This window comes from Pteronotus mesoamericanus, unplaced genomic scaffold, assembly GCF_021234165.1.
Source record: "Pteronotus mesoamericanus isolate MK-2021 breed Mesoamerican mustached bat unplaced genomic scaffold, CSHL_Meso_final contig_33, whole genome shotgun sequence".
NCBI lineage: Eukaryota > Metazoa > Chordata > Mammalia > Chiroptera > Mormoopidae > Pteronotus > Pteronotus mesoamericanus.
The window spans coordinates 15,219,683-15,243,928 of record NW_026555135.1 but is presented as its reverse complement, the minus strand read 5'-3'; the positions used below and the strand labels follow the sequence as shown (position 1 = coordinate 15,243,928).

The window sequence follows — 24,246 nt, the reverse complement described above, 5'->3', positions numbered from 1 at the left end:
TTCAGTCTCAAAAAACCAAGTCAAAAGCATAAAGGCTGAAGACCGTCAATAAAGAGAATTGTGCCATCACTTGGTTTCTTACAAACTTACTCCAGGAGATTCTGTGCATCATGGTATCCAATCGGATGAACAGGAATACTTGGAAGACCAACAGCCTCTGGGATTTCATGTCTATAAGCATATTCTGAAAAGAGTTGAACAGTCTTCTAATAAAAATTTGGTCCTTTTCAAAATATTTTCCTATTACATCTACTAGAATTGTTAAAATAAAAAGAGACAATTTCAAATGTTAGCAAGAATGTGGAGTAACTGAAACTCTCATACATTTCTTGTGAGAGTGTAAAATTATACAGTCACTTTGGATAACTCTGTTGAAAAGTAATGTTAAACAGAAATGTGAACCATGGCAAGCAATTCCGTTCTTCGGTATATACCTCCAAAAGGTGAAAACGTATCATATGTCCACAAAAAGACCTGTATGAATTGCTCATAGCAGCCCTATTTGTGTTAGCCAAATAGTGGACATAGTCCAGATGTCTGTCACCTATTGACAGGTGAATGAATAATCTGCAATACAATCCCACAATAGAATACTACTCAGCAATTAATAGGAACAAATTGCTAATATACACAATAACATGGATAAATCTCACATCATTATAATGAGTAGAAGCAGCAAAGCACTAAAGAATACATACTGTCTGATGCATTTCATGTTAAGTTCAAAACTAGGCAAACTAATCAATGGTGACAGACATCAGAAAGTGGTCGCTTCTGAGAGGTGGAATGAAACCAGGCCAAAAAGGAGCACAACAGAGCTTTCTGAACTCGTGGAAATGTACTATATTTGACATTGAGTAACGTAAATATATGCATTTTAATACAATATTTTTTAAGATTTCATGTATTTATTTTTTAGAGACATGGAAGGGAGGGAGAAAGAAAGGGAAAGAAACATTGATTGATTGTGCACATGCCCTGACTGGTGAACAAACCTGCACCCCAGGCCTGTTGGGAACTGAAGTGGCGACCTTTTAGCTTTGCAGTACAATGTCCAACCAACTGACATTGAGCCACACCAGTCGGGCATAATGCATCTTTAAAAATTTACTGAACTGAACTCTTAATGTCTGTGAATTTTAGTGCATGTAAACTCAACTTCAAAATAAAAACATACACTCTGTCATTTCTTTAAATTTAAAAAAAACAATTTTTCCATTTTTTTCTCCAAATTTTTAAGTAATCTACTAAGAACCTCACATGGTTCGCAAAATCTGTTTCTTTTTATGGGTAAAATGATATGATATGTTAGATAAAATTTGCTTTCAAATTCCCTAGAGTAAGTAACAATAAAAAATAAATAAGGAGTGAAGAGATGAAACAAGATTAACAAAATGTCTCTGTCATGCATTATACATTATATAATGTTATGTATTATGTATAATATATTACATATAATATATTATGTATGTTAGACCTGTTTCATAATAAAAACTAAAGAAAAATTTTTTCTAAAGAATAGGGTACCATAAGGGATTCAATAAATGTAAGCCCCACAGGGATAACATGACTTTTCTTCCTCAAATGCCATCATTTAAATTAGAGGATAATCAACATAAATATTCCAGTTAATCTCATTTTCTGTTCATAATTTTAGTTTTGGATAACTAACAGAGCTTGGGAGAAGTTGCATTGGTTTTTTTTTTTTTGTTTGTTTTTAAACTTAGAAGTAAAAAGGTAACGTCAGTCCAGGTATATTTACATGATTATTACAAGACAATATATATTGCTTAAAAAATAATCTATGACAGTGTACCACATTCCAAAAAAGCTTACAAAGCCAAAGACCGTAAACTTTAGAGGCACCTATAATGTAATTATTAAAAAAAAACAGATGAAGAATTAATGTGGAAATGCCACAGATACTTTGGCAACCTATTTTATCCAAGTTTTACACCTCAGTTAGTTTTAACTCACAGAAACTAAATTATCACAGATTTTTGTAAATGTCATCAAATAGCTAAGCACATTCAAGTGAATTAGCTCCTTCTGTAATGATCTACAGTCTTACCGGGAGCTATTTCAGCACAAGACAGGCATGTGGGCCCTGGAGCCAGACTGCCTGACTTTGAATCTCAGCTCCTCATTTAACGGTGTGATAATCGGGTGGCAAAGTGCTTACTTCTCCTAACCTCATTTCCTCCTCTGTCCAGTAGAGGTAATAATACTACCCAGTTTACAGGATTGTTAATAATACTACGTAGTTTAAAGAGCTGGCATTTAGGAAAAACCTTGCAAATTTTCACTATTGTCTTTATATTGCAAGATGCAACAAGCATTTTCTGGACTCTATATTCTAAATATCCCATTTCAGGGGTTTATAAAATTTCTGTTCTACTATCCTTATTCACAGCTGTGAAATTCCAAAACTGTGAACACCACAAATCTGGAGGAAATTTACTTGGCAACAAAACATGATGTGATGTAAACTCATTTGACAGCAAAATCTGACTTAAGCAAACACAAGACTATTTATACCACTCCTCTAACACAGCTTAGTATGATTATTCATATATTTTGCTGCAAAAATATTTATATGTTTGTTTCCTGTATTGCCCCAGCCTCTATATGAGTGTTATGCAATGTATGGCACAGTATATGCACCATATTACTTTTAAATATCTGAAAATGTCTAAATCCCAAGACCTATCAGACCTGGGGTTCCAAACAAGGGATAGGGATCTGAGCCAATAATTTTCAGGGTCCAAAACTCTTTATTCCAATCCCTTCAAAAAAATCCGCTTTATTTCTTAGATGCAAAGAGAATAAGAAAAAGACATACTTTGTTGTCAAAAAAAAAGTCCTTTAATAAAAATCACTTAAAATGTTAAGTTTCCTATGATAATTAAGGCCTGATCGCTCACCATTTGCTGGGTAACCGGGTGTGAGAGGATCCCCTGCCCCATTAAGATTTAAGATATTTCCACGCTGGACACCGCCTCCAGGAAGATTCCAACCATCTGGATAGGATGCCACCCCGGGAGCAAAGTAATCAGCAGGGTCCGAGTATAGAATGACTCCTTTGGCCCCTGCCAGCTGGGCGTTTTTAACCTGTAAAACACAATGTCTCTCTTACTTCAGGTTGGTCTTACAAATTTGGTTATATCAATTCTCAAAATGATCCTTAAATATATAACCAAATGTTTTGTCTTTAATCTTTTATCATTAGACCTACAACAAAGGGTATCTCACAGAGAATTGCCTTTTTTAACCCTTCCACAAGCTCTAAAATGTCAGCCCTCGGAGCAGCAGTATGAGGGTAATATATAATAGTGGTAGCAAGTACTTCCCATTTCCTTCCACTAGTCTACAAGTACAATAAGCAGGCCAGATTCCCTTTTTTTCCTATGTTGAAAGGGAATATTTCTGAAATTTAATTTCCCACAAAAGAGAATATATATATATATATATAAACAAATCAAGTGATAGAAACTTTAAAAACTGCTATGTATGTATAAATTGGTCTCTCATTATTTATAATAACAATTTATGTTAACATTTAATGTAGCAACTATTTTCAAATATTTCAAACAAAGCTACTGAATCAAGGTTAACAACAAATCCAATGCACACTTTGTTGTAGACCATAGGCATAATTTGCAGGTATGGAAAAAATATGCTCTATTCTCCCTGATCTGTTACGCTGGTCACATTGCAATGACCCCAGTTTACAACCCTTGTCTTTAAGCTAGTAGAGGTGTCCTCCTTCTAAGGTGGGCATGTTACAGGACATGGGAGGATCATGGTCCTCAGAAAGTTTTAAGGATATGATCTTACACATATAAAATACAGTATAACTTTATATTAGTGGAGAACAAAAAGGAGATGTATTTTACCTTATTTCCTCTAAAAATTTTCCCGTATCTGGCAATCACAATCTTCCCAGAGCAATTGATTTTCATATCCCGCTCCAGTTTAAAGAAGTCTTCAGTTCGTGCATAATTAACATACACTAGATCGCCCTGTTGAGATCACAAATAATTTAGTACAACTAAAACTGATTTCAAGGAGGTTTCTTCGCATGAGGACTGTTTTACATCTTTGTAATAGGAAAGGCAAGAGCATACAAGAGGGTCAGCAAAGCATGAGCCTCAGATAAGATTCAGGGAGAAAGAAATCTTGAGTCCAGAAGGCAATTAGCTGGGTCAGAGACATAGGAATTTATGTCTCTACGGTGGCTGTAAAGCTATAAAAGCACTCCCCGGGGTGGGGGAATGTATATAAATATAGATATTGCTGCACAAAACTTGAAGGGGTCCAGGTACCCTAGGGTAAGGAGCCCTTGAGGAGAGCTTTGTTTTCTTTGAAGTACATTTATAAATAGTAGCTTAATGAGTCTTCCCAGCCACTAGATAAGGAAGGAAGGTCAGGCAATATCACTGCTTCACAGTTCTGGCTTCACATCATTAGTATGATTATGTGCAAGTCTTATAAGATCTGAGTTTCAACAAGTCATGTGTCACATAATGACATTCCAGTCAACAAGGGATGGTCCATACAATGGAGATATACCATGCAGCCTAGGCTCTAACCTAGGTTTACCTAACTAAACCTAACTAAAACATCTAGATTTGTGTAAGCGCTTCTATGGTGTTCGCACAATGACAAAATTGCCTAATAATGCACTTCTCAGAACATATTCCCAGTGGTGTATGGCTGTACTTTCACTTGTGAAATGGCTTTTTAGATTAGATCAATATTCTTCAAATACATTTTGTTCACCTACTCCCTAAATTGATTTGGAAAAGTACTATTTTTAAGTTGACATCTAGAATTTTCTATCATACCTTCAAGGAGCTGCAAATAATGTAATTTCCAACATATTATAAATATTAACATTTTTGAGGCAATTTTACCTCACTTTTTATGTGTCCAAAGGAATTTAAATACTATTATGATTTACTATTCACCATCATCATTTGAAATGTACAGGAATACACTGTTCTCTTTAGTCAGAATTTTATCATTACTTTTTTTCCTTGAACTTGTATTCTGTTCCTCTTCCCCCCAAACAATTCACTCTCAAGTAAGATATATTTGTGCTGGGCACTGGCATGTGCTGCCCAGATTTTCCTTCAATGAGAGGTTCTTGCTCCGGCTACAGGGAAGGCTCTCTGCAGACAGACTTCCATTTTCAGCCCCTTGCTCCAAGTCAGCTACAGATAGCCACCTTGCTCAAAGTCATTTCCTTTTTGAGGGTGCCATACATTTAGTGACTGATTGATGTGGTAGTATTAAGACCTGAACGTCTTCGTCTAACCTAGGACAATTCTGAGAGGCAATTCTGACTCCAGCTGAGGGTGTCCTTGAGCTGACATTGAGATGAAACTTCCCCCTCTGCATAATCCAGTTTTGTTCCCTTCCCTGCTGACAATATAGATCCCAAGAGAATGCTCCTTAATTGACATCTAGCATGTTAGATTCTATTTCAAGTTCTGGGTATGCTTGAAAGTCTTTAATCAATCACTTGTCAAACTCTCCTTGATTAAGAATATATAAATTGAATTTTTAAAAATATGTATTTCCTGTGACAGGTTATATGTACTATGAAAATTCTTCAGAAGTAAGTTATTATTGATGGTATCCAGTTGAGTCTAACAACTTCATTACAAATTTTTATAAATAATACTTAAACACAAAATTGTACTTGAAATATATCTCAATGCTATGGAATGTTAAATCATTAGGTCATGGGCCTGTGAATGAATAAATTATTGCTACAGTGAGACAAGACTTAACATCAGTCCTGTTCACATTTTTTTTTTCTTTTGTTTTTAGAAATAAGTTTTGAGAAAACTTGGGATAGTAATGAAAGAACTTTTGTTATGAAATCATTTCAGCACTACATTATTTAAATTCCTTCCAAGTTACAACCCCAGAATCATACACTCATCTATTTTCCAAGTTAATTCTAATGATACCAGCTGGAAACTCAATTAAGCTCATCTTTATCTTGTTTCAATTACAAACCATTTGATTTGCCAAATCATTTGATACCCAGCAATTAGAATCTTTCACTATCATCTCTTTGGTGTTTTACAACTTAGAAATATGTTTTATATCATTTTAGGATGGGTGGGTGATGCCTTTCATTCATAAAATAAGAGGAAAATGACTGTTTATAAGGAGGTGGAGACAGAGTACCAGCAGGACCTTACCACAGGCTAGCTCTCCATTCCATTAGAGGGTACACTGAGAAACTGATGATGCCAACGCATCTCTTTAAATGGGACCGTGCCTGCCTTTGGAAAGTCTTCACACCTCCTAGCTTTAAGCCCCTATCCTGGGTGATTTCTAACATCCCGTAGTTTTATTTTGGTTATTGTTTTCCTCTTTGACAATATTTCTCATAGCAGGTGCGCAACAGAGTTATAACAGATACCAAAATAAAACTGTTTCCAAACTGATTCTAAGATTTGACAAATTTATTAAAGATATGTAATTTTATTACATGCCCAGCAGTTGTTCTAGGAATTAGGGATATGCCAAAACCTTGTCCTCGAAGGAACTTGCATTCATGGGAAAGCAGGGATAAAATAATACGCAATAAATTTAATAGCTAAGTAAATTACACACTATATTAAGAAAGATGATAAGTGTTGGAGGAAAGTTTAAATAGAGTAGGCAAACAGTGAACTGGTACTTGGTGGGACAATTTTAAATGAGAGGAAAGTCTATTGAGGTGACATCTAAATCTTTGCTTCAGTGAAAGCATTACTTCTAGCTGTTTTAGTTCTTCCTAAGACCGATGCAATGTTAATGCACTATTAGTGATAGTACTGTATGCCTTTTATCATTTTTTAAATTTATTGATTTGGGAAAGAGAAAGAGAGAGAAAGGAAGAGAGAGATTTGTTGTTCCACTTATTTAGGCATTCACTGGTCATTGACTGATTCTTGCATGTGCCCTGACCAGGGATCAAACCAGAAACCTTGGTGAATCTGGACGATGCTCTAACCAAAAGAGTTACTCGCTGAGGGCTGTCTTATTTATAATTGTTAACCCCTTTTGGGGTTCTAACTGTGAATACAGAGTAATTACCCAATTTGATTTTAATGAATTTTGTTTTAGTGTAATTGTCCTACTTGAAATTTATCCTTATTTAATATCATTGACTTCAGAGAGACTATTTCTTTAAATGTCTGTAAATGTTGCCTATGTTTTGATAAATCTGCAATTCTCACACAAAAAAAATTATAATAGAGAAGGGACTGAAGAAGATATTAGTTTTAAAATGAGAGTAAATTTTGAAAATGAAAACAAGTGTGACGGGTATGCAAGTTGTTACTGTGAATTATAAAGAAGCTTTGTTTTCAGACAATGACATTGTAAAATTTACACTGTCCATTGTTCTCTGACTGGGAATAGATACAATCTTGCACTGTTAGCCTAGAATTTTCCACTTCTTGCAAGCTTCCATCTTCCTGCTCTTGTGAATAGAGACAGAATGAGAGTAAAGACCAGTGGTTTTTAAAGCATGGTTCTTGAACCCTCAGAATCAACATCTCCTGAGACCTTGTTGGAAAAAAGCTCTCATCCTCCACCTATGACCTTCTGAAGCTCAGGGGGCAGGGACTAGAATCTGAGTTTTATAAACCATCTGTATCATTTTGATACATGCTGAAGTTTGAGGTCCCCAGATTAGACTATATTTTACAGACATTGTCAAACTGTTATTTTCAAATAAACTAAAGCAAAACCCAGTATTTCACACTCCAGAGGATTCAGATGAAGATTGAAAAATTACTTACAGTGAAAAATTACTTACATACGAACATAAATAATTTTTTAAGAATTAACACTTCACTGGCTGGGTTACAGGTGATTGAGTGAAGCACACCAGCCAGCAAACTCATCTAATATTTGAACATAGACAGCAGTCCCATGCAGAATCACAGGCTCTTATCTTCCGATTAAGCTGGAATAGTTTAAGTCCACTTGAAAGATGTGAATCATAAGTAGAATAGAATAATTCTGTCAAAGTTCCAAATTATTTGGGGAATATTATTTGGAGTTTTTACTCCAAAAAGAAGGTGGGTATAATTTTCTCCTTATAGCATTCTGTCTTCTCATCCAGAAACATAATCTGTTCTTTATACATAATATTTTCACTGCTCAGTAAATTACAGCATTCTTCACTAGTTCACATTCATTTAACTTTAAGATTTTTAAAGTGTATTTTATATTTTATGATATTATTTTATTTTTAATGTCTATTTTAAATTAAATTTGTTATATTCTCTGCTATTATGTACTATTTGTGTGTATACACAGACACATATATATTTAACTTCAATCTGGTAATATTAATGGTATTTTTATAATAAAGATGAATTAGTGCTCTTTTTGTATTCTACTGACACAGACATATCACTATAAATACTGAAGGAAGGAATTAATAAAGAAGATCTAAAGTATGTAAACATAAAGATAACAGGCAATATCAAAATTAAATATTTATTTTTAATAAAGGGCAACATAAGTAATGAACAAATAGGTAAAAAAAAGAGGAATATTTAAAATATGAGATGAATAACTAAAATATTTAAGAAACAATATTTCTGATTGTTATATCTGTTATGTCAATTATAAAATTATTAAATAATTGCAAACATTCTATTTATGTATTAATTTTAGGGAGAATTTTTCTAATATATTGTAATCAAGTATAATGTTAATTATTCTTTGAAGTAAATTTTACATAACTCATAAAAATATTCTTCTATGTGACATTTTAAAATTATAAATAAGTTAATCAATCACACTTGAAAATAATAAAATGTGTTTTACCTTACTAAAAAATATGGCATTAAATCATCCTTATAAATCCTGATATCAATTTCATTCTAAGTGCAATGTTTTTTTTTTTATCCAGGATGTTTCCAATACTAGACCAAGCCCTTCTCTATTGAGTGATATTTGAATATACCCAACTATCAATTAGCAACTTCTGGTGAATATATACTAAGTACCTCAAACTTAATATGTCCAAAATTGATTTTACTTCTAGTTAAATATTATAGTAGGAGTTGTAAAAAGATACTAATAAATTATATTCAACTCTTTCAAATTTAAAGCAAAATATTGTGCAAGAATCTGGGGACTGATTGGAAATTGTCAGATGATTGTTATGCACACTGCTTTACTAAGCAAATCACATAAAACTTTCTAGAATAAACATTCATTCTCTTCATTTGGAAATGGCAACAATACTATTATTTGAAATCTTTGAAAATTAATCAGTGCTATACAAAATAAGATGTAGTATTTTCACACAATGGAAATTACTTGACAAAATAAGAATGAACAAACTGCCGATAAATGCTAAAACATGAACCTCACAGACTATGCTTAGTAAAAGAAACTAGACACAAATGATTGCATGCTATAAAATTCCATTATATGAATTTCTAGAATAGGCAAAACTAATCAATGGCAGCAAAAAAAACCCCCAGAAGAATGGTTGTCTTGGGATGTGTGAACTGATTGAGAAGAGGCAGAAAGGTACTTTTGGAAGTAGGGTTAATAGTCTATATGTTGATGGGGTTTGCATATGCATCTGTCAAAAGTCAATAACTGTACACTTAGATTTATGTATTCCATTACAGTAAATTTTATTTTAAACTATAAATAAATATATTTTCTTACTAAGAAATTCTAGTTCTTTAAATATGAAAAAGGGTGGATTTGACTTGTATCAAAACACTTTTTACTATTTCCTTAATTATTGCCTAGATGTATGAGGCTTAATATTGTTTGGATGAATGAGGGGATTCCGACTGTTATTTTTTACTTTATTGCACTGGATTTTTACCTCCGGCATTCCTTGTGGAGAGAAAGCACTAAAAGGTGGCACAACATCTAAAACATTTTCATATCCTGGAGGAGGTGGTTCAAATAATGATGTGTTGAAAACCTATAGAAACAAAATACAATAATCAGAAGTAAATCAGGTAAAATTTGAATACTACAATCAAATAAGAAAAATCATGTGTTATCTTTTTTGTCAGTAGAGGGTTAATCAATCTGTCAATATTTTGAGAATACATATCAAATACCTAACCCTGTGCTAGAAGCTGGGAGGCTTTAGTGAGATTAATAAATTATAGACCCTGCCAGGATCTCTAAATACCAGCTTTTGGTTCAGGAGAAAAATTTTATTCTACAAATGAAAAGTAACATTGTATGATAGTCATAGTCATTTAAAACAGTGCAAAGATAATTACTTAGGAACAAATGAAATATTCAATTCAATAAAAAATTACATTTTGGGGGGAATTATATCTGATAGAATCTAAATATACAAACAACATTTACTCTGAAAAGAACTCAAAACACTAAACCAAATATAAAATATTATTTTTTTAAGCATATCACTGAATTAGGGAAAAAAGGTTAGGAAAGAATCAGAAGCTCCCAAAACAATATGAAAGCAGGAATTCTCAGATGAGCACTAAAATCTGTCTTTCCTTTAGCTGGATCTATCAAAGACTGGGCCTCCATGGGAGGGGCAAAGGGGTTAAAAGACAAGTTCAGAGCCCGTCCAAATAACAGAGCCTAACAGGAGAACTCTGCGTAAAAGCTGGGTCTTCAAAAAACAACATTTAGGATTAAGAATAAACTAGAAATAAATCTGTCCTACAAAAAAGTGATGGCTTGTGGAGGAGGGGAAACAAATTGTCTCAGGGAATTCATAGTTCTATAATTATGTAATTACCCATATACAGTACTTAGATTACTTACACCTTCTTATCATATGACTTTTACTCTTTGTCTTCTTCCCCTAATGCTTCTTCTTCTCCTTTTATGTTTTTGACTTGTCAATTTTATTAGTTTTATTTATTTTGGTAGTTTGGAAACTGAAAATAATCAAGTCCTACTTAAAGTTACAGGAAATATCAAAAGCACTGGTGGAACATTAAGAACATTTCCCTCAAGTCAAGGGTATCTGCCATCACATTCCTTTTCCACATTAGGCCAGTGCAGTAGAACAAAGGGTGATGGGAGCTGGGGAGTGAATCTGGGCTAACATTATATTGTACTAACGGAAGCTGACAGAATTCTAGCATGAAACTAAATCAACTACTACCCTCTAAAAAGCCTCATAATTTCTATATTTCCCGTAATTTTTCTACAACCCACGTAGGGTGCAAACTCATCTGAATCACTGGGAAAGATTATTTTAAAATGTACTAAAGTGCCATAAAAATCCATCTAGAAATGAAGTCACTACATCAGCAAGTCTTTCAGCCAAAAGAGTAATCAAGCTTGTCTCACTTGATTTGCCTTTATACTAATCTTCAGTTTTACAGCACTACTGAGCAAGTAGATTTTAAAGTGAGTTTATGAGTTATTCTAACAGCTAGCAAAAGTTTTTTAAGGTCAAGGAAATAACTTCCTTGGGTGACTTTTTCAAAGGAATAATACATATGAGTAAACATTACTCATGTTCCAAAATATAGCCTCAAATTATGTATTCTGAATACAACTAAAACAACTTTGGCTTAGAAATTTCTATTTACTTGTTATGACAAAAAAGTCAATATATAGTTCAATCTATATAGTATGTTATCTTTACATAAACAAAGGTAAAAGAATGTGTCTGTATATATTTAAAATATTTCTGGAATCTGCAAAACACTAATATCTGTTGCCTGTGAGAGGTGGAACTTGTCTGTGTTGCACAGAAGAATAAAAGTTTACAGTTTACCACATATTTGAGCTATGAATAGTCAGTCACAATAACTAAACTACACTAGAAAATGAGGAGACAGTAAGAGAGCATTTGTATAACAAATAGGACAGAAAGATGAAAATGGAGCTGAACTGTCAGAATGTTAAGAGATGATGCCTAAATCTGAAACACAAGAAACGATAAGCATGGTATATAAGGAAACAGAGGTAAATATAAAAATAAATAGCTCATAATTGAATAGTGATTGCCTCAGGGAAGGGGAAACCAGGAAGAAAGGAGCTTTGGAGAGCTATGTGACTCTTTATGTACAGGTGTAACTTTTATTAAAGTATAAATGAAAATAAACTAATGGTATAACTTAAAAATATTAAGAAGTTCTAGGCAACTAACACCACTAAGGAAAATCTCCAAAATGAAACTTTTACATGATATGCTTATGTTATGTAACAGGCTTTAGGACTCTCATAAATACTTGTAATGGCAAAAATAACAAAATGGAGTAACAAAAGTAAAGATACAGGCAAAATCAGGAGTTTAAGAAGGAAAAGAAGCCTGAAAGTTGGCTATTTTCCTGACTGTACATAGATAATCCCCAAATTTGATAGATCAAGACAAAGGTTTAAGCATATGTATACTTTTAACATTATCAATATTGATCAAGCTTGATCACTGAAAAATCAGGATGGACATATCTGAAGCAATATACTATTTAGAAGCCCCAGCCAAGAAAAAGACTAGAGGAAGCTATCAAGATAGAAAGGGGCTATTGTGGTAACATATGGTAGCTCTTAAAATAAGATATGCTAACTAGCAATGAAGATGAGTTTTGAGTTTTCATACTGAACACAATTTCATATTAAGAAATACATTAATTACTTGTATTGTCTTCTCTTTCTTAAGTATGTGCCCTAACTTGCAAACTAGATTGTAAATTTTTTACACTAGAACTTCCGGTCAAGACGGAAGTTTGGTAAACATGCTTTGCCTCCTTGTGCAACCACGGAAAGAATTAAAACTAGAACTCAAAACAAATAACACCTAGAACCGTCAGAACCATGTGAGCTGTATGGAAGTCTGACAGCCAAGGATTTAAAGAAGCCACATTCCTCCACATGGGTAGGAGAGGCGGGGATGGGTGGAGAGGTGCAGAGGCATGGTGTGGCACAGAAAGGTGGCTGCGGTAAAATGGGCAGTTTCACATTTATGTGTAGTGGATAAAAATCAGCAGAGATAGCTTGGGAGTGAGCGATCTCAGCCCCAGGCGAGACCACACAGCCCAGGGTTCCAGTGCCAGGAAGATAAATACCCATAACTTCCGGCTGTAAAAATCGGTGGGTGTTAGGGTAACAGAAGAAACTGCTGAGTTTTCAGGAGACTCTGTTTAAAGAACACACATGGACTAAAAACATATGCAGACACCCCTCCTCTGGGATTCATCACCAAGACAACAGCTGGAGGGGTGCCACTCACACAGGGCGAGTACCAGGAAGACCTCCAGAAGCCAGGCAGTGGCATTGTCTCCTCTCCGAGACCTCCCCCAACACAGAGCCACAAAGAGGTGAAGTGGGTTTCCCTGCCCTAGCAATTACCTAAGGCTCTGCCCCACGCATTTTACAGGTGCCTTTTCTATAATAGGCTATGCTACTAAGACAGTTGTCAGAGAAACTCTACCTAATACACAAAAACAAATACATGCAGGCTGCCAAATGAGTAGACAAAGACATATGGCCCAAATGAAATAACAGAACAAAGCCCCAGAAAAAGAACTAAATGAAACAGAGATAGCCAACCTATCAGATGCAGAGTTCAAAACACTAGGGATAAGGATGCTCAAAGAACTCATTAAGTATGGCAATAAAATAAAAAAGACCCAGGAAGAAACAAAGGTTATACTAAGTGAAATAAAGAGAAATCTACAGGGAACCAACACTGGAGGGAATGAAGCTGGGATTCAAATCAATGATTTGAAACATAAAGAAGAAATAAGCATTCTATGAAAACAGCAAGAAAAAAGAATTAAAACAAAACAAGGATAGCATAAGGAGCTTCCAGGACATCTCCAAACATGCCAACATCTGAATCACAGGGATCCTGGGAGGGTAAGAGGAGGAGCAAGAAATTGAAAACTTATTTGAAAAAACATTTAAGGAAAACTTCCTTAATTTGGTGAAGGAAATAGACATACAAGTACGGGAAGCACAGAGAGTCCCAAACAAGTTGGATCCAAAGAGGACCACACCAAGACGCATCATAATTAAAATGTCAAAGGTTAAAGATAAAGATAGAATCTTATAAGCAGCAAGAGAAAAGCAGAGTTACCTACAAAGGACTTCTCATAAGACTATCAGCTTATTTCTCAAAAGAAACCTTGCAGGCAAGAAGAGACTGGCAGGAAGTATTCAAAGTGATGAAAAGCAGGGACCTACAGCCAAGATCACTCCATCCAGTAAAACTGTCATTTAGAATGGAAAGGCAGATAAAGTGCTTCCCAGAGAATGTAAAGCTCAAGGAGTTCATCATCACCAAGCCATTATTACATGAAATGTTAAAGGGACTTACATAAGAAAAAGAAGAAGATAAAAAATATGAACATTAAAATGGCAAGAAATTCACAACTATCAACAACAGAATCTAAAAAAACAAACTAAGCAAATAACCAAAACAGGAACAGCATCACAGACATGGAGATCATTTGGAGGGTTATCAATGGGGAAGGGGAAGAAGGAATGGGGGGTTAAGAAGCATAACTGGTAGGTACAAAATAGACAGGGGGATGTTAAGAATAGTATAGGAAGTAGAGAAGCCAATGAACTTATATGCATGACCCATGGACATGAACTAAGCGGGGGAGGAATGCTGGAGGGAATGGGGGTACTGGGCAGAGGGGAGCAGAGGGGGAAATATTTTATTGATTATGCTTTACATAATCAATTGCTGCTTTATATCAATTTACATGCTTTAAAAAAACTTTAGACTAAATATCATTCCATATGTAGTCTTTCTCCTCAAACACTCTTTCCTTCCAAATGCCCATAACTGAGTTCTGGGTAGAGTTAAACAGGTGACCATATGAAACATAATCATTGAAAACTAATAAAAACTTGCTGACTAAAGTTGCACACTGTGTCTCTCAATTCTCTAGCAACCCCAAAACCCTGCAGTATCTTTTATAGTCTGAACCTATCAAAAATGTATCTATTTTAGGTGCTTGGAAGTTTACTGGTATCTCATATTCTATACTAGGGTATACTAAAAAAAATAAAAAATAGCAACTGTTATCAAGTATTAGTTTCTCAGAATGTTTCCAATATCACATTAAATTCAAACATCATAAGAAAGTTGATGCTGGTAATAAGATATTAAAGGCCTCATTCATCAGTTTCAATAATATCGACTTCTATCAATAATTGGAGAGAAATCAATAATTTGTATCAATCAATATGAATACTGATTTCCATTAATAAATTATAAGTGATTCTTTCATAGGAAGTATTTTGAAAGACTAGATGGGAGAGTTCTTTTTTAATCTTTTACCTCATTTCCATTTTCATCAATTATTGAGATGTAGTTGGGATGACTCTCATTTGGATAAGACAGCAGGACATCATAATGGGCTAACTCAACAGAATCCAGGCCAAAATCTTTCCACTGGGACTGAATTTGCTTTGCAAGCTGCAAATTTTGTTCTGTTCCTGCTAAATGTGGAATCCGTGTAAAGTTACTGGTGAACAAAAAAGTGAAAGTGGTTAGAAATCTCAAATCAACAACTAATCAAGACAGATTTACATAAAATACTTTGAAATGTGAGATATTTAAAAGGAAAATGGCAGTATTATTGCATCAAATAGATTTTCAAAGGATATTTTTAAGTTTTCATGCTCTAATTTGTACTCATTCAAGGGAAAAACTGGAGAAACTGATCAATGTAGAGAATTGTTATATACAAACCTGTGGACATACCCCTGAATAGTAGGTAAGGGAAATGTTATATTCTTTTCTTGAGACATGACTCTTAGTTTTCATGGAATTGCCTGCCTTTATTTCACTGTGCAAAATAATTTGAAAGATAAAAATATTTTCATCCAAAATACCAAACTGTGATATGTCTAGAGTTACTGATAATTACATTTATTTCTAAATATTGAAAGTTATAGTCAAATGAGAAATCTTTTGATTAGCTACCACTTATAAATCAAAGTGTCTTCATTACGGAATAATCTGAACATACTTACACAAGCTTAAACTAAACCTTGTGTACCCTATCCATCTTGCATAGTAATACATACACTTAAAAATCAAAGATGAGAATGTATGCCCAGGAATATCTTTTTACATATTTTTTTATTTATTAACTTTTTTAGAGAGGGAGGAAGGGGGAGCGAGAAGGAGCGGGTGGGGGTGGGGAGAGAGATATATTTGTTATTCCACTTATTTGTACATTCACTGGTTGATTTTTGTGTGTGCCCTGACTGGGAATCGAAACCACAACCTTGGTGTATGGGGGTGACACTGAAACCAGCTGAGCTACCATCCAGGGCTGACCAGGAATATCTTTAACTAAATTATTTGGCCAAAATTTGGTCTATTAGATATATTTTCATAAGTAGACCAATTTCTCATTTAACGTGTCTAGATACTGGTGCTTTTGTTGGTTTTAATTTTTTCCTCCTAGAAATTTATTATTTCCTGAGCATTCAGCTCATTAGTGTTTTCAACTTAAACTTTTTAAAGAAAAACAGAAAATTTTACATGTTAAAGCATCATATATCATGTAAAGACATTCATTTATTTCTAGCTCATGTGCTTCTTAACCTCGTGAATTTTGGGCTCTAAATATGAAGGTTTTAGTAAAATCAACACACTTCTATCCTTATGGCAATTTAAGAAAAATAGGAAACATGGCTATGATGATTCCAATTTCAAATGTTTAATTCTACTGTGTATCTAAACTTTTTATTTAAAAAATCAATTGCCAAGAAAAATAACTCTCAATTTTAAAAATTCCCATGATTAATTTTTTTTTTTATCCCCACCTGAGGTCATGCTCATTGATTTTAGAGGGAGGAGGAGGGAAAGAGAGAGAGAGGGAGAGAAATAATGATCGGTTTCCTCTTGCATGTTACCTCATTGGGGACTGAACCCGCAGCCTAAGCACGTGCCCTGACTGAAAATTGAACCCACGACCTTTTGGTCTATGAGACAATGCTCCAACCAACTGAGCCACACTGGCCAAGGCTCCTGTGATTACTTTTTATAATTATGCAAAGTAATTTAAGTTGTATTTATAAAAATAGCATTAAAATCCTCATTCAGTAAATTTTAATTACCTTACATAGGATTTCTAATGTACATTTTCAAAATATAGTAACAAAAGAACATAGTTTTTATTGACTTCATTGGGGTAACATTGGTTCACAAAACCACACAGGTTTCAAGTGTACAACTCAACAAAACATCATCTGCACACTGCATTGTGCAGCCATTGTCCCAAGCAGCCGCTTTCCGTCCATTTCCCTTCCCTTCTGCCCACTTCTACTTATCTCCCATCTCCATCTTTCCATCTGGCTATCACCACACTCTTGTCTGTGTCTGTTACACATAATATGCCTTTTTTGCTTAATTCCTTCACCTTCTTTCATCCAGTCCCTCAACCTTTCTTCCCTGACAGCTGTCTCTTAATTGTATCTATATCTGAATTTCAATTTTGTTTCTTCATTTATTTTGTTTATTAGATTCCATGTATAAGTGAGATCATATGGTATTTGTCTTTTTCTGACTGGCTTATTTTACTGAGCATAATAATCTCCAAGCTCATTCATGCTGCCACAAAAGGTATAATATTCCACTGTGCACATGTACCACAGCTTTTTTATTCACTTATCTAATGGTGGGCACTTGGACAGTTTCCAGATGTTGGCTATTGTAAATAATGCTGCAATGAACATAGGGGTGCATATATTCTTTCAAATTAGTACTTCAGGTTTCTTCAGATATATTCCCAGAAGAGGGAACAATGAGTTAAAAGGAATTTCCATTTTTGTTTATTGAATTTATTGGGGTGACATTGGTTAGTAAAATTATATAGGTTTCAGGTCTATGATTCTATAATACATCATCTCTGTATTGTATTGTGTGTTTCTCACCCCGAGTCAAGTCTTCTTCCATCACCATTTATCCTCCCTTTACTCTCACCAACCACTCCGTACCCTCTTGCCCTCTTACTAAATTTTTTGAGGACACTCCGTACTGCTTTCCATAGCAGCTGCATCAGTTTACATTCACAGCAACAATGCAGGAAGGTTCCCCTTTCTCCATATCCTATTGCTGTTTGTTGATTTATTGACAATAGCCATTCTGACAGGCATGAGATGGTATCTCATTATAATTTTAATATGCGTCTCTCTGATGATTAGTGATATTGAACATTTACATATATCTATTAGCCATTTCTATGTCCTTTTCGGAAAAGTGTCAATTCAGCCATTTTGCCAAATTGTCCTTTGCCAATTTTTTAATTGGGTTGTCTTCTTGGTGTTGAGACATACAAGTTCATTATGAATTTTGGAAATTAACCCCTTATCAGATGCATCATTGGCAAATATGTTCTCCCATTGTGTGTTGCCTTTCCATTTTGTTGATGGTTTCTTTTGCTGCGCAAGTTTTCCAGTCTGATGTAGGCCCATTGGTTAATTTTTTCCTTTGTTTTCCTTGCCCAAAGAGATATATCTGCAAAAATATTTCTACTGGAATGTCTGAAATTGTACTGCCTATGGTTTCTTCCAGGATTTTTATGGTTTGGTAACTTACATTTTGAATTTATTCTTGTGTATGGTGTAAGTTGGTGGTCTAGTTCCTTTTCTTTTTCCACATATCTCTCCAATTATCCTAAAATTGTTTATTGAAGAGATTGTCTTTACCTTATTGTATTTCCTGCCTCCTTTGTCAAATATTAATTGACCATGAAGGTATGGGTTTATTTCTGGGCTCTCTATTCTGCTCCATTGATCTACATGCCTGTTCTTGTGCCAGTATCATGATTTTTTGATTACTACAGCCTTGTAATATAGTTTGATAAAAAAGAAGTGTAATACCTCCCACTTTGGTTTTCTTTCTCAAGATTGCTGAGGCTATTTGGGGTCTTTTGTGGGTCCATATACATTTTCATAATATTTGTTCTAGATCTGTGATATATGCCATTGGTATTTTAATAGGAATTGCTTTGAATCCATAAATTGCTTTGGGTAGTATGGACATTTTAATGTTAATTTTTCCTATCCATGAACACAGTATATGTTCTATTTATTTATATTTTCTTCAATTTTCTTCTTCAGTATCTTATATTTTTTCAAGAATAGATCGTTTATGTCCTTAGTTAAATTTATTTCTAAGAACCTTATTTTTTTGGTTGTTAAAATAGTAAATGGGATTGTTTTATTAATTTCTCTTTCAGATAGTTCATTATTGGTGTATAAAAATGTCACTGATTTCCAAATATTACTTTTGTATCCTGCTACTTTTTAAATTTATTTATTAGATCTGGTAGTTTTTGGTGGAATCTTTAGGGTTTTCTATATAAAAATCATGTCTTTTGTGAATAACAGCTTTACTTCTTCATTCCAATTTGGATGCCTTTCATTCTCTTTGTGTGATTGCTGTGGCTAGTACTTCCAGTACAATGTTGAATAACAGTGGTGAAAGTGGATATCCCTCTATTGTTCCTTATCTTAAAAAATACTTTTTAGCTTTTGCCCACTGAGTATATTGTCGGCTGTGGGTTTGTCATATGTGGCCTTTTTTACTTTGAGATATGATCCCTCTATTCCCACTTTGCTTAATGTTTTTATCATAAATGGGTGCCTCATGTTATCAAATGCTTTTTCTGTGACTACTGATATGGTCATGTGATTTTTATCCTTCATTTTGTTTCTGTGATCTATCACGTTTATTGATTTGCAAATACTGTACCAACTTTGCATCCCCAGTTTATTCTTGATCATGGTGTATGATCTTTTTATTTAAAGTATTGCTAGATTCAGTTTGCTAATTGTTTTTGAAGATTTCAGCATCTATGTTCATCAGGAATATCAAACTATGATTTTCTTTCTTTAAAGTGTCTTTATCTAAATTTGGAATTAGGATAATATTGGCCTCATAAAAAAGGGCTTGGAAGTCTTCCTCCTCTTGAATTTTTTGGAATAGTTTGAGGGTAGGTATTAGTTCTTCTTTGAATGTTTGGTAAAATTTTCCTGCAAAGCCATCTGATCCAGGACTTTTATTTGTTCGGAGGTGTTTTTTCATTTGTTTGTTTGATTTTTTTTTTTTTTTACTACTTCTTTGATTTCATTAGTTGCAATTGGGCTAATCAGGTTTTCTGATTCCTCCTTAATTAAGTTTAAGAAATTGTATGTTTCTAGGAATTTATCCATTTTGCCCAGGCTTTTAAATTTGTTGGCATATAGTTGTTCATAGTATTTTCTTATAATCCTTTGTATTAGTGTGGTGTCAAGTTATTATTTTTCTGTTGTTTCTGATTTTATTTATTTGGGTCCTCTTTTTTTCTTCATGAGTGTGGTTAAAGGTTTGTCACACTTGTTCATCTTTTCAAAGGACCAGCTCCTGATTTCATTGATCTTTTGTGTTGTTTTTTAGTCTTTATGACATTTATTTTTTGCTCTAATCTTTATTCTTTCCTTCCTTCTATTTATTCTGGGAAAAGAACACAATTTAAGAAACAGCTGAGAAGTCTATCTATTCCTTCATCAGTGCAGACCTACCTGCAACCAAACAGCTAACATGCTGCTATTTCCTTCTATATTACAATACAGAGATCACAAACTGTGACATAGCTGAAGTGGATTAAATAATGTGTATTTCCTAAAGTCACCTATATAACTCTGTCCCTACAAGTGAGAAGAGGTGTTATGTGGAGTCTTGAGCATGCTCACATTAGAGAGACGGGGGGGGGGGGGGACTTTAGCCCACTTTGCTATAATGAGTGAAATTTGTTGCAACAGTCTTGTCATTACCAACTAGGATTCAACCATGTACTATGATCAGGTTTGAACCCACTCCGTTGGAGCAAAGCTGATCCTAGAAAAAGATAAGTAGAAAAAAAAGACTACTTCTCATGATAAATTAATTGGCATAAAATCAGATTAAGTGGTGTATTACAGGTCTTTCCAATAGTTTATATAAACCTGGCCATATTTTAAATTTCTCATATATACATGGAGAAACTATAGGCACCTCATTAGTTCTCAAAGACTTGAGGTTCAATTAGATAACTGATGTTAAACAGCAGTTTTGACTTTTTTATTGTTTTAATCAACTGAGAAGTATATCACAAGTAACTTATGGATGCTTCAAGATTATCAATTTTTAAAAAAATAGTAACTATAAAGTATTCAAAGTATCTAACAACTTGTATTGGCAAATTAGAAATCTGGAGAGTTCAGAAGACTTTTGGAGATTTTGCAGTTTTTGCAGGGAGGAGCAGGGGTTCTTTTAACCCCTTTGTTTTGTGTGTTCATGATAAACATCCTTGAATTCTGAACAGTTAGAGCAGCTTGATCAGGGCCACGGAGAATAAGCAAGAAGCTGGTTGCTTCAATCTTGCTCAAGGGTCCAAAAAGAAATAAACAAAAGGCATTCCTTTTTTTTTTTTTTTGCTGGTCAGTCCATGCCACAGGTTAGGAAAAGAAGAAATAAGCAGGAATAGCAACTTAAGAACAGATATTAAGTTTTGCCAGACCTCCATTATCATTATTATCTGTTATACCTAATGATAGTGAAACAGCAAGTGGCAGGGGAGGGGTTTCCAAAGTTTAATCTTCAGGGTCTCTCAGTTAAAAGGGCTCTTCCAAAGACCTGGGAGGTACCCCAGAAAGTTTTTGTTCATTAGTTTTAATTCTATCAAAGTTAACATAGACATATGTGTTTATATGATTATATATGTACACATCTATGCTTATATGTATACATAAACTTTTTTGTAAAATTATAACTTATATTCACTAAAGAATCTTTCAATCACTATGTATTTTTGCACACACACACTAAACAAATTTGTTTTTTAAAAGAAGGGACTTTATGCTTTGAAAAGCTAAATATTCTAAAAGATTATATATAATCATTGTGTACAAGGGTCTCTTTTTTTTTAGTTGCTTTGCAAATAGTTTTTAAATTTACTCATTTACCTTTTGGCTCTATGCTAGAGATTGCTATTTTAGGAAATAGGAAGGTAGATTGTAAACTATATTCTCATCCTCATCACAGTGGTATTATTGTCCTTATTTTACAGATGTAGAAAGGAGGGTTCAGGAAGGTTAAGTATTCACTCAAAGTTACTTTGCTATCAATGGATAAAGATGAAATTTAAACTCAAGTATGACAGACTCCAAAGTCCAAGTTTATTCTTTTGACCAAAATATACTATGTTCCTCTAAAACAGGAGACAGGAAAGTAAATTCCACTGACCAAATCCAGCACATTTCTTGGTTTTGTATAGCCTACAGCTAAGAATGGTTATCAATATTTTGTGACATAATTATATAAAATTCAAATTTTAATGCCCATAAATAAAGTTTTATCAGAACTACCACACTTATTCCTTTATGCATTTTCTATGGCTTCTTTTGTGCTACAATATCAGAGCTGAGCAGTTGTGACCAAGATCAACTAGCCTACAAAAGCAGGCCCTTTACAGAGAGTTTGCTGACTCCTGTTTTAAAACATCCTTATTGGTAAATTTCAGATGAAATATCAAATCCTGTCTGGATAAAATATGATACAAGATCTTCAACAAATAAAACTTAAAAAAAAAAAACAGTTCCTATATATAAAATATTGGATCAAAACTTTGAAACAAAATAAAATTTTCCAACAGATTGTCCATATGAACTTTCAACTATATGCTTACTATAAGAACTTTTTGATGTTCTCAGCTTTCAATTCATCCAAAAATGCCTTCTTCATGTTATGCTGTGGAATAATGTTAGTAGCTTCATTGGAGGATTTCATAAACCATCCTGTAGAATACATACAAATATAGGAGTGAGAAGTGAGCTCTCAAGACAGTCCCTAATTATTCTTATTGCTATATCTATCATACATAAAATACAAATTACTAGTGACCTCTAGCATTCACTGAAATTTTCTAAAATTTACTTTCTCTTGCCTACTACCACTAGGAAAAAAAATCACACACGCAGACTTTTAAATTACAAATCAATTGAAACATATATTTTATCCGATTTCACTGATAACATTGCTGTTACTCTGAAATGTTTTGTGAGGAAATCTGCACTAAAACTAATGTTTCAATTAATGGGGATGAACAAGATCTCTTGAAAATTAAGGTAAAAATGAGATCCACTTTTTTCCCCTTAAAGCTTTTATCACAGTGACTGTTCTTTGCTGATCCAGAATAAGCATTTAGTCAATGTTTATAATGAATTAATTATGAATATATTTCAAATACATAAGTTATTTCAAAGGATTGAAGAAAGCTCAGACTGATAATTTGTTCTGGCTCTGAAACTAAAAGAAAATATGCTGAGAGTTTATGTTTCCCCTTGAAGTGGGCTTGATGAATTCAACTTCAGAAAGCTACAGTGAAACTATAATTTACCCAACATCGCTGCTAGACACCTAGTGCACACAGGCCAGAGGCCATGAGTAGCGAGACAACACAGAAGTAAGCCCCTGTAGTTGACTTTTAAACTAAGGGGAAGGGTCATCCTTACAGGATTTATTTAGAGAAATGATACAGTCCAGGCATAAAATGGTTAGCAAAATCAGCAGCTAGCTAGCTTTCATAGAACTTTCCAGTTATTAATCACACATGCACATACAGAGAGGCATACTGAAATAAATGGTTGGCAGCAAATGGAAATACAGTTCCACCTGTACACAAAACAAGGGATTAGTCTGTGGGACCTGGGAAGGACACACTGAGGATTAAATGCTTGAATGGAGATTTGGATAATGAACAGAATGAAGAGGAGGGAGGTTGTTGGGGAGGAGAGAGCAGACAATTCTAGGGAAGAATAAACAATAAAGAACCTGTCCTGTGTCAGCCACTGAACAGTGACTACCACGATGTGGCTGGGGCCTAAATTAGGAATAAAATGTCCTGAAAAGATGCAGGTTTTAATTCCCATGCCAGCCTTGCCATTTTTTACAGTTGAAAGTAGAAATTTAATTTGAAGTGTGTCCTTATTGAGCACCTATCTCATTTAAGACCTACAACCACCCCAGGCAGTTACTAATAATATTCACATGTTAGTAGGAGCAGAGTGTGGCTCAGAAGTTCTTTTAATGGCCCTAAGGTCTGTGCCCTGGTCTAAATCCAGGCAAAGAAATTCAGAGTTCAGAGAACAGACGAACTACCAGGCAATACCTTAGGTTAGTCCTGCACATTAATATCCAACGCGAAGCACCTCCTTATCGAGAAGGAATAAAGAAAAGCGCCAATACCCAATAGTGCGCTG

At 34.2% G+C, this 24,246-nt stretch overlaps 1 protein-coding gene across 1 annotated transcript in view; it reads right to left on the bottom strand.

The window, feature by feature from the left end:
* FOLH1 (folate hydrolase 1) overlaps positions 1-24,246 on the bottom strand; it is a 50,580-nt gene that overhangs the window by 25,350 nt on the left and 984 nt on the right. The window contains exons 2-7 of the mRNA XM_054576413.1: positions 22,674-22,782; positions 15,290-15,476; positions 9,875-9,976; positions 3,897-4,022; positions 2,925-3,111; positions 91-184 (exon numbers count right to left, since the gene is read on the bottom strand). Of these exons, the coding sequence (XP_054432388.1) occupies positions 91-184; positions 2,925-3,111; positions 3,897-4,022; positions 9,875-9,976; positions 15,290-15,476; positions 22,674-22,782 (805 nt within the window). The remainder of the gene's footprint in view (positions 1-90; positions 185-2,924; positions 3,112-3,896; positions 4,023-9,874; positions 9,977-15,289; positions 15,477-22,673; positions 22,783-24,246) is intronic.